The sequence below is a fragment of the Macaca thibetana genome, chromosome 5 (genome assembly GCF_024542745.1).
Source record: "Macaca thibetana thibetana isolate TM-01 chromosome 5, ASM2454274v1, whole genome shotgun sequence".
Lineage (NCBI taxonomy): Eukaryota > Metazoa > Chordata > Mammalia > Primates > Cercopithecidae > Macaca > Macaca thibetana.
Window position 1 is genome coordinate 113,876,454 of NC_065582.1, and position 12,160 is coordinate 113,888,613.

The 12,160-nt window shown below is 34.6% G+C and overlaps 1 protein-coding gene across 50 annotated transcripts in view; it reads left to right on the forward strand.

Moving 5' to 3' along the window:
* The window catches only part of ADGRL3 (adhesion G protein-coupled receptor L3), an 873,550-nt gene that overhangs the window by 305,063 nt on the left and 556,327 nt on the right, over window positions 1-12,160 (forward strand). For 34 of the 50 annotated variants that reach the window (XM_050789802.1, XM_050789801.1, XM_050789811.1 and 31 more), the window contains exon 4: window positions 7,222-7,425. The exons of the other annotated variants lie outside the window; for them this stretch is intronic. In XM_050789802.1, coding sequence (XP_050645759.1) covers window positions 7,222-7,425 — 204 coding nt within the window. The remainder of the gene's footprint in view (window positions 1-7,221; window positions 7,426-12,160) is intronic. 50 annotated transcript variants of the gene reach the window in all.

Genomic DNA, 12,160 nt, shown 5'->3' on the forward strand with positions numbered 1-12,160 from the left:
TTGTTGGCCGCTTATATGTCTTCTTTTGAGAAGTGTTTGTTCATGTCCTTTGCCTGCTTTTTAATGGGGTTATTTGTTTTTTGCTTGTTGAATCATTTAAGCTCTCTGTAATATTAGACGTTCATCAGATGCATAGTTTGCAAATATTTTCTCCCATTCTGTGGGTTGTCTGTTTACTCTGTTGATAGTTTCTTTTGCTGTGTGAAAGTTCTTTAATTTTATTAGGTCCCGCTTGTCAATTTTTGGTTTTGTTGCAATTGTTTTTGAGGACAGTCATAAATTCTTTCTTAAGGCTGATGTCAGAATGATACTTTCTAGGTTTGCTTTTAGGATTTTTATAGTTTAGGGTCTTACATTTAAAATTTTAATACATCTTGATTTAATTTTTGCGTATGCTGAAAAGTAAGGGCCTTATTTCATTATTTTGCATACATGGCTAGCCAGTTACCCTAACACCCTTTATTAAATAGGGATTCATTTCCCCATTGTGTATTTTTGTCAACCTTGTTGAAGATCAGATGGTTGTAGGTGTGTAGTTTTATTTCTGGCTTCTCTATTCTGTTCCATTTTTCTATTTGTCTGTTTTGTATTAGTATCACACTGTTTCTGTCATTGTAGCCTTATAAGGTAGTTTGACATTTGGCAATGTGATGCCTCCAGCTTTGTACTTTTTGCTGAGGATTGCTTTGGCTACTGGGGCTCTTTTTTGATTCCATAGGAATTTTACAATAGTTCATTTCTAATTTTGTAAAAACTGACATTGATAGTTTTATAGGAATAGCATTCAATCTGTAGAGTGCTTTGGGTGGGCAGTATGGCCATTCTAGCAATATTAATTCTTCTAATCCACGTGCAGGGAAGGTTTTTCCATTTGCTTGTGTTATCTCTGATTTCTTTGAGCAGTGTTTTGTAGTTCTCCTTGTAGAGATCTTTTACCTCCCTGATTAGATGTATTCCTAGATGTTTTGTTTTCTTGATGAGTATTGTAAATGTGATTATGTTCTTGATTTGGCTCTTAGCTTGAATGTTATTGGTGTATAAAGGTAGCTCATGCCTGTAATCCCAGCACTGTGGGAGGGCTAGGTGGGCTGATCAACAGAAGTCGGCAGTTCAAGACCACCCTTGGTAAGTTGGCAAAACCCTCTCTCTACTAAAAATACAAAAAAATTAGCTGGACATGGTGGCGGGTGCCTGTTATCTAAGCTACTCTGGAGGTTGCAGTAGGAGAATCACTTGAACCCAGGAAGCAGAGGTTGTGGTGAGCCTCTCGAGATCACGCCACTGCATTCTACAGCCTGGATGACAGAAAAAGCTGCTGATTTTTGTATGCTGATTTTATACCCTGAAACTTTACTGAAGTTGTTTATCAGGTCTAGGAGCTTTCTGCTGTCTTTACGGTTTTCTAGACATAGAATCATATTGTTAGCAAAGAGAGATTATTTGATTACTTCTTTTCTTATTTGAATGACTACAAAAGTTTATCTTACTTATTTGTTTTCTTTTATTGTAACAAGCTATGTTTTGGAGAAAATTAATGAGGAATGTAGTCTGAAGTGTAATTTCTTGCCACATCAGGCATACCAGTACTTTATGAAACAAGGTAGTCTGCAGAAGGAACCTGTTGAGTTAAATAACATTCAGGTACACCATAAAATCTGTTTCATTATACACAAGAGGACAATTTGTTACTACTTAGCTCAGCTATTTTCTTATAAGATCCGGACTTGAAACAGATTTACCCCTCTGTGTTAGAACTTTCGTGTTGCAATTTCTACCTGATGGCATCTTTACTCAGGTGCTTGAATTGGATCTTTTATGACTATTGTTAGAGATTACTACCCAGCCTATAAAGAAATTATGCAGCTATCATATAGACCTTAGGGAGAAATCCAGAAAGGCATAATCTTTTTATGGCTAAAATGAAGGTACTGTGGGAGAGAGCCTTTCAGGTATGCATCAGGAAGCAGGATTGAAAATGTGCCTTTATTTACAGAAAAGGAAATAAAAACAGTGGTCTCTTCTTTGCCCCCAACTCTTCTCTTTCTTTCCCTTTTATTATATATGTTGCAGTGAAGTTGGAGTAGACATTTTGGTAGCAATGAACCATTTGCTATTGTAACTTTTTCAATATAATTTCCAGCATTTACACAATACTTTCCTGTTAGCTAAAGAGTTTTGCACATAATAGCTCAGTGAATACTCATAACAATCCAATGAGTCATAGGTAGTAGGACTGGTAATTTTCAGATGAAAAAATAGACTCAGAGCTGTGAATGTAATGATGCAATACTATATTTTAAGTGGCTTTTGATGAGAAACTCAACCCAAAATTTCTTAGCCATCTTGTGGAGGTTCTTCCATAGGCATTTTTATAACCTACTGAGCATTTGCCTTATTTTGTAGATCTATGATTTAAATTGTAAACCAACCAAAGTAACATATTGAGATTGAGCTAGAATATAATAAAACAAAATAAGTAAATTTTTAAAATCTTCAATTAGGGAAGACAGCAATACCGTGTTTGTTTAAATCTTGGAAATAAAAAGCAACAAGATTTTGAGTATGTTTTAGTAAAGAATGGAAGGAAAATATTATGAAATTTGATGATGATTTTATAGAGAGAGAACTGTTTGGTAAAATTATGGAAAGAGTGATATTAGAAAGTGGTGAGATTTGGAAAGCCTAAGCAGTAGGAGAAAAGATTTCCTACTAGGAAGGATAATTTGTACAAAGGATTAGGCAGGTATGTTCAGGAGGATAAGTATTCTCTTTCCAAGAGATACTACCACGGTGAAAAAGTGTAGTATGTAGGTTAGAGTCATAGCTATGTTAGTGTACATTTCAAACTCTATAAAGCTCATGGTTGCTAATAAAGACATGGTGAAATATAACCCTAAAACACAAAAATAAATGACTTGTAAGAAAAATTGTTAGTTTATGAAAATAAAGCACTTGTAACTCTGATAAATATGCCCAGGTTGTATTTTGTTTTTAGCATTTCTTTCATTATAGAATTAGCCCATTGTTTGTTTAGAGTCCCAGCTCACTGTTATGATTAATAGCTGTTTGGAGGAATAAGCTGAATAATTGACTGAATTACAAAGCTGCTCATGTAAGAAGAACAAGAAAATAGAAACAGCTGAAGTTGGTTAGAAACAGTACTTACATAACTTTAAAAATATATATAAATCAGTATTGATCTCTGAAAGTTATCTATCATTGAATTCTGATATTTATTGATATTTATACCAATTATATGTTCCACAGATAATATGAAAACTCTCGTATTATCATCACAAATACTTTACCTTTTAAAAACTCATTATTTTTCTTTTGCTTACCTCTAGCCTCATATCTGCCCACAACCAACATTCTGGAACAGTGATGTTCTGATGGCTTTTGATATTTAAGAGACGTGGACATGGGATAAATATTTTGATCACTATAATAGGTTATGAAATACTAATTTTATATTTCATGCTTGCCCACTAGGGAAGCAGAATGAAAGTACTTGCATTGTAAAAATATCTGGATATAAATCAAATATAAGGATGATTTTTATATGGCAATAACTCATATTGCTTACAAGGAGTATTATATATTATGTATGATTTAAAAGTTAAAACTTTAAAAACAAATTAAAATAGAAAATTGCCCCCTCAATTCAAATAAAATCCTAATCAGATATGCAGTTTTTAAAAGATAAACATGAAATTTCTCTGAAGAAGGATGGAAAGAACAAGATATATTGACCTTATTATAGATTCCTGTCTCAGAGCCAAAATTAACTTTGCGACATCTTAAAATTGCATACAACAGAGTTTTAAACTGTGGCCTCAAACGGTATTGGGAAGGAAACTTGGAGGGTTGCCTTCAACTTATGGTTAATGCCACAACATGCTGGTGTATTTTTCATAGCTAATTTGAAAGAATCCTTTCTCTTAAAGGTCTGGAGAAAAAAAGAGACATTTAGAATGTGAAAACTATCTTCAAATATCTGAGGAAAAGAACCTTCGAGGAGTACTTTGACTTGGTTTTGTAGCCTATGTATTCAATTTAGACAAGTGAGTGAAGAATGCCAGGGCATAGATACTACCTTCCTTGACATAAGGAAACTGGCTGCTTCAGATGCTATTGTGCCCCAAGGAGAGTGAGTTTCTGAGCATAACATCTTCACGTGAACTTTGGGAGATTTGTGTAGCAGGAACGTTCTAACTTTCTAGCATGTGAGTTGAAGGAATCTTTGTAGACTTAAGATTCGTGTTTCTAACAGAATACCAGACACCAGACTTGTAAGTGTGCTGTTTATCTTGAAGACTTATTTGTATAATAGCTTCAGGAAGACAAATTGGATTTATATTTATAATTCAAATAAATAATTCCACAGAAGTCATACAATATCTTGAGTATAGTACACACATATTTTTTAAAGCAAAAGTTGAGATGTTGGCTCTGTTCTAATAACCCTTCTCTATGTGGGTAGTGTAACAGCCTCTCTAGTTTTCCTGCCACCCATTGAATTTCTTTTATAGATACAGTGAATTTAAATGAGAGTACAAACTATAGACACATAAGATACTTTGGTTCCATAGAACACATCAGTCTACTTTTTTCAATTTACAGTCAAAGTCTACTTAAGCTCCTGGTATTTTGTATTCTTTAGTCTTACTCCATGAAATCATTTTACTCCTCAAGCCAAACTACTCTTTTTAGATCCCTAAGAGTTTGCTTCCTAGTTCTATTGACATGTGTCTTTATGTTTTCTTTATTCTTAGATTTTTTTCATTTAGATACAGACACTATTATACTGTTTAGTTGATGCTTGATTCCATTGTTTTTTCATTTTTAAATCAATTGTCATTCTTTGCCTACTCTAGAAATGGACCTTTTCTAGAAATATTTGCTCTCTAGTTCAGAAGAAATCCCTATTCCCACCTCCCTGTCCTATGCTACCCTTTCTTCCCCAGAGTTTTAATAATTATCCTAAACAGATTGTCTTAAAACTAAGCTTTTTACCCTGGCTTAAAAAGCTCATGATCTGGGTGCTGTTTGCCTTTCTGCCTTCCAGACTATTCTTCACCTTGACCACTATACCCAGCCGTTGTGTTTTTTCTCAAACACACCAAGGGCGTTCTAGCCAGGAGGCCTTTCCTGTATCCTGGAAGTTCTTTGGCTGTCAACTTACAGTCATACAACTGAATGTTGTATGATTAGTGACTTTAAATCTCACTAAAATCCCAATTTATATTTTATCTCCATATCCAAGTATTTCACAAAAACCTAAATGAAGTAGTCTTTACATATTACTCTATTTAAATTTTTCATAGATTTCTCATACTTATATGGTATATTTTCTCTCATGTTTATTTGTGTGTTTTCTAATCTCATAATCATAATTATGTATGATTCATTAAAGTAGCTTTGTGGTCTGTTTTCTTCACCAAATTCTCCAGCATCTAGAATAGGACCCAACATGTAATGGGAGCTCAATAAATATTTGTTGAATGAATGAACAAATAAGCACATTCTCCCCCACTCTAGATGTGCTTATATTTTAACTTGGCTGAGGATAAAATCTTTCAATTTTTGAATAACAGAAGTTTATAGGATAACCTATTTTGATAACCTTTGGCTAATTTTCTTCCATAGAGTAGTAATAAAGATGTTAGAGAAAACACGCCTGTATATATTCATGTAAAAATATTTTTATATTAGTCATATTGTCATTTTAGGCAATGAAGAGAGGGATATCTTAGGAGCCAAAAGATCAGAAATGATGCCACTAGAGCGAAACATCAATGAAGGCAATTACTTAGAGATGTTGATTTTCACAGCTTTTTGGTCTTGAAACTTATTTTCTTCTTTGTCACCTTTTTCATTTACACAGGCTATAAAAATGGCATTCAGATTATGTTTGCCTAGATATTTTAGTAATGATACATTGTAATAAATTCAAATAAAAATGTTGTTTTGGGACAATGTCTCACACTTATATGTTAAAGTTTTCCATTATAGATACATTGTTTAACATATTTCTTAATATGATTTTTTTCTATAAAAGTTGTATTATTTTATGTGTTTTGGGAGGGATATATTTTACACTCCTGATTTGCAAATATTTTGTATAGCAAGAAATTATGGCACCACTGTATAAATTTCTAGTATTAGAAAGATGATCATAAAATTCTCTTGCATTATTGATTTTCTTAGTTTCTCTCCTGTTTAATGTTAGCCACATAACATTATTGTGTTTTTATACATGCATGTTATAACATGTTAAAAAATACGTGTGTGAAGCAAAATCTTTTTCTTTGTAAAATTTATCCTTTCTGTTGGCAGACATATTTTCATTATCTTTCCTATTTATTAAACTAGTTGCAAACAGTGTAGGGAAATATGTATCTCGTGTGTCAATTTATCAGAAAAAAAAATCCTATATTTAAATATCTCTATTTTCAAAGCATAAAATGTATGAGTGTTTTCTGAATTATTTTTAAAAATCATGTATACCTTTTTTTCATTATTGTCTTGGTCTTTCATATTTACTCATTTATGTAATATGTACCATTTGTCAGTAAAATCACTGTGTATTTAAATGGTAAAAAATGTGTGTATATCCTTTTCACCTTAATGTCCACCACAGATCTTAATACAGTATCTCTCCAAAAATGGTAGTTAAATGACCTGAAAACATATAAATAAGTATAAAAAAATCCATATAAGTGTAACCATACTTCAAACAAAACAAATAAAGGAAAAACACCTCTCTGGGACTTTCTTTACCAATTACCTTATCAAACATTTTGTGTGAAAATTGAGTTTAGGAACCATTATTCTTATTTACACTTACGTAGATATTAGTGTCCTTAATTTACATTAGAGTGCTGTGAATCTATAAAAATAAAAATAATATTTATATTTTTTCAGGTAGCTTACTGTGCTTTCAATAATTATGTCTAATTTTCTAATCATTATTAGAGATTTGGATGAGGGTTTTTTTTAGCTTAATTAAGATAGTGTTTAACTAGGATAGCATTATACTAGGGGCCCGGAGGTAGTCCTCTCAGCTGTAGGGTTGTCTGAGTAGGGCCTGGGGTGGCTGGAATCTTGGGCCTATAGCCTGCGGCAGAGAGCAGCCTTGGAAATAGCCTCCACCAGGGCTCCCCTGAGGTGGGACTGAGGTGAGCAGGGGTCTGATGGTGCGCCCTGCGGTCCCCGCAGGTGGCAAGCACAGTGAACGACATCCAGCCCTTGCTGCTCCATTGCGACACGCTGAGCGCAGCCCAGGAGGCGCTCTTCCACCCAGACATCTACTTCAGCAGCCAGCTGCAGAGCGCACCGCCGCTCATCGTGGACAAGGGCCCCGTGGAGCTACCAGAGGAGTTCGTGGTCCAGGTGCCCAAGGAGCACAGATTGCAGCCCAAGGTGCGGCCAGCGGTGGGGAGAGAGGGCTGGGGGTGGCTGGGCAGGGGCTCCTGAGAGGCTCAGCCCCAGGAAGTGCCCCCAACTGTGTCTTCTTGTAAGTTTACTGTCTGCATTCACTTTTGTGGCTGATATTACCACTTAGTGATATCCTGGCCAGTTTTAACAATGCATGCCTGTTCTGCATTAGAGCTTCATCGTTATTTTGAAATGTTTGATTTAAAATATTTGATTGGGTTTGAAGTATTTTTGCATTATCACAGGAAATTTAAAATTACTTTTAGTGACACTTTCAACTCTTGTAAAATTTGAAAGGCTCCGTAAGTTTTAACATGTCTGATCATCTGCTTGTTTGAAAAAATTTTCACCAATGAAAACTATCAAGATTTTGAAAATATTATGATTAAGACGTCTTGGTTAGGAATTGCGTATTAGTCATTTAAAGCGTAAAACTTGGTAGAAAAGTTATAGTTACTGAAACAACCTAATTTTCTTATGAAAATACGGAACGTTCTTTCTATAATATTGCCTCTGCAGCCGGAAAGTATAGCAAGTGGCATCCAGCCCCGAAAGCTCCAGTGAGGAACGTTAGGTCGTATTCCCGAACACTTTACATATTATTTTTTATTTACATAATATTTAGGCACTGTCATTTTTATTTTTCTCGCAAAACTCCATATAGGTACTCTTATTTCTGTCATTTCCTCCAGAGAATATAGTATTTGTAACTTTCTTTGTGAAAAAGAAAAAAGCTGGGAAGCATTTGGCTGGGGGAACTATGAATATCAAATCTTTCCTGAAACACAGTCACTCTTCTGACCCAAAAATGTCGTGAGAGGGATACACATATAAGTAATACTAGCAAAAGAACATGAAATATCACAGTATTAGCTGAGTTTATCTTCTAAGCCCCATTAAAGAGCTATCTGGTAAAATAAATTGGAATACTTTGTTTGTTAGGACCTAAGGAAAGTGCATCATTAATCCATTTGCGATGTGAGAGACCCGTGAGAGTTAAATGTAGTTCTTCAATTACTGTGACCATGAGGCAGAGTAAGAGCATGTGTAACTTTGCATTCACAGTGGCTCTGTCTCCAAAGTCACATCGTTCAATCAGCAGCCTCAAATCTCTCCATTCAGATTGGCCTTTCTTCCTTGTAGTGGTGGTTTAGTAGCAGCAGAGATGACGACAGGCAGCAAAGTGGTGGATGAGTCCATGCAATTCCATAGAAGCCTGTAGAATGGACTCCAGTGTGTTCTGAAAATTCAAGGACAATAGATAGTAAACATTCCTTAAGAACTTCTTATTTTTCCCTGTTTTGTTTGTATTACCTTTTCAAACTTGAAGTTTTCTAAATTGGGTGCACTTTCATTATTCCCAGAATGTGCTTCAGCAGTCACAAAGATTTCATCATAACTTTGTCTTATGTTTTATATTGTAAAACAATAATATATAATGAATATTAGTTAATTAACTCCAATGCCTATACAGAATTTCTAGTATTAAGAAGAAATACAGAAATAATATTTAATTTATATGAATTCTATAAATATTTAAATCAGCAACTAATGTAAACACACGCACACAGCTGCTGGAAACTCTGTCTTCTGACAAAAATTCAGAATATCAATTAGAATCATTGTTTCTAAGAACGTTATACTGAATTTAAATATTCTCCAATTTTTATAGCTTAATAAGATTGTTCTATATCACTAGATTTTAGTTTTTGCCATGTATGTGGCAAGTTACAGTGCAGTGATGGGTTTTAAATCACATTTTTAAATCAATTTACAAATGGAAAAGCTGTATTATATTCTGTTTTGGACAGAGATGAAAAACGAGAGTACAAGCCGATTTTATGTGATATGTTTAATGGAGACTGAGGTTAACATCTTGTGATTTAAAAGGCGCTTACAGAATTGTGTTAATCTGTTGTGATGAGTTGATACTTTTTGAAAGTTGCTTTTGTGTGAAAGTAATTTTATCAAGGAGACAGAAAATAAAGGTCATCTTAGAATATTCCCTGTAGAAAGAATAAAGAAGAATAAGTAAATATTATAGGGGCATAATCTTTCCTAATATAGAAGACAGTACATACAGCTGGAATGCTTGGACAGGTATTAAAAATGAAATTGAAGTAAGAGATATCACATTATCTCGAGCTCTTTAAATTGAAAAGACATGGAGGAATTCGAACAAGAAAATGTCAGTGAATTCAAGTTCTTACCGTTCCTCCCCTCCTCCACCTTCACGAAACAAAAACAAGTCTGTTATAGAAACAAGATACTTTAAGAATATAAAGCTCAAAAATAAATAAAATAATAAAGGCTGATATTACTGCAATCTTTGATTTGAAAAAAAAATTGATATTACTTAAAAGTATATTAACCTCTGTTCGTTCTGTAGGTAGCCAAACAGGCAAGTACAAATCCAATGAAAGCAGCCATAACAACAACATAACAAAATGCCCTTATTGGCTTGAAATTAAACTTTGTTTTTTTTTTTCCCCGCTTTGAATTCGTTTGACTCTTGATAGCTAATAGCACTTGAGAGTTAATGAGTATTTGGATTCATACAAATTAGGACATCTTGGTAAAACAGCAAAGCCTGAAGAATTTTTAAAAATAGTTCTCCTAAGTTTCTTTTTAGTATGTTAAAGCAGAAGGAAGTCTAAGGGTAGATTTCCTACTTAATGACTAGATATCAAGGCTTTCCCTAGAAGCTACAGGAATGTTAATGCGTTTTTTCAATCAGCATATTTCTTGGTTTATTTTTTATCTGCATGCAGCTGCATTAAAAGTTCATTGAGAAGATCTACAAATAATGTTCCTATAAGCCACACAGACAGTGATGCCAAGCCAGTACAAGTTTTCTCTAGGAAAACAGCTAAAGCATTTCAGGCCTGACAAAACGTCTGAAAAACTCTACTCTGGGCTCATTTTAAAGTTCATCTTTTGCAAGAGCCAAAAATGCTTCCACAAGAGGGTTGTATATTTGATCGGTCCATTTGGAGAATTACATCAAACTCTACTATAATCTTAAAAAACAAAAAAAAAAAACTTTTTCCTTCATACCTGGGTTTTAATATTTATAGATGGGAAGGCTTCTATAAACCTCTGTGTGTGTTTGTGTGTGAGTATGTGTGTGTGTGTCTGTCTGTCTGAGGGGGGTACTAAATGCAGGAATAATGTTTTAAGAATATGTCATAGTTACAGAATTCTAAGGACCCTTGAGTACTAAACCTTAGATACCAGGAAATAACATCCAGGGATTTTTTTTTTCCTGTGAAACCAATTTTTCTTCTGCTTTTCTCAATCTTTCCAACAGCTTTATCTGTTCATTGTCATTACAAGTCACTGTCAACATGAATTGCACACCACTCCTCCCCGCCAGAGCACCAACAACCAACTGGTACTATCCTTCTTGCCTCTTAGTACAGATTTCTAAGAAAGGAAATTTAATCCCCATTGCGTTAGGTAAATATCCCTTACATAATTACTCATGTCACTAGCCATTCCCTGGCCCAGAGCCCACACAGTAGCAATTGTGTAACAGAGGCAATACTAGGAATACCTATTATAGGGGTGAGCGTAAAGTCCTGTGGAGCATGTAAGGGGATTATCTGCTGGCAGGTTAGAGAAGGTGTCCCTGAATATAAAGTGGTCTCTAAACTGCAACCTGACAGACAAGTAGTAGTTCGCCAAGCACAGATATGGAAGAAGAAAGATACTATTCTGAGTAGAGGGAACAGCAACACAAGGGCCTACTTCAGGATGATTGGAGCACAGAAGTCCCAAGGATAATTTCTAGATATCAGTCTAGAAATGATCTGGAGAAGTGGTCAGAGATCTGGCCAGGAAGAGCATAATGGTATAACATTATGAGGAGTTTAAAATTTCCCGATGGTAATGAGGAAAAAAATAAGTTGATCTTAGAGGAATTAAGCAAGGAATGACACATTTGAAGAATTAACAAAATTGGCTTCAAGACCAATGGAGTGTTCATCATATTGATGCAGATAGATGAGAGTCTGTTCTATTGGTGGGTCTGACTCAAGCAGTGAGTGACAGTAGTGATGATAACAGCCAAATAATAGGACTTAGATATTCATTGCACATGTGAGTAAGACAGAGGGAAAACCCAAAGGAGAAAACCAAGTGTCTGGCTTGAGAGATTGCATTATGAATGAGTTGTACCATTTACTGAGAAAAGAAAGACTAGAGGAGATGGAGAATGTAGGCAAGGAATGATGATGTTGTTAACCAACCATTTACTGATTTAACAGAAACCCAACTTTCTGCCCCCAAATTTAAGTACCCATAACTTAAATACAACATATACATCTGAGGGGGAAAAAAAAAAAAACTAAACTAAAAATGTTATGTGTTTAGTGTAAGTGATTCTCAATGAAATAAATAAATAAATAAATAAATAAATAAATAAATAAATAACAGGTAGCATTATTATTTGTTAGGCATCTTCTTTTGGCCCAGATGTGATAAGATATCCAGAAACATAAGGGCTTCTGCCAGGATTTTCATTCAATCCTTCCTTCTACTTCCCAGTAATACCTAGCAGGGATATAGTGGAACCAAGGTTGGTTCTGAATTTTGAGCTCTGCTGTCTTTCCAGGCCTAGATATATTTGACGTTCATTCAGTTCTTAGTACAATGTTCCAAGGCAAAATTTGGAAAGAAGCGGAGACTACTCTGTCGTATTTGCTCTCATTAATAATGT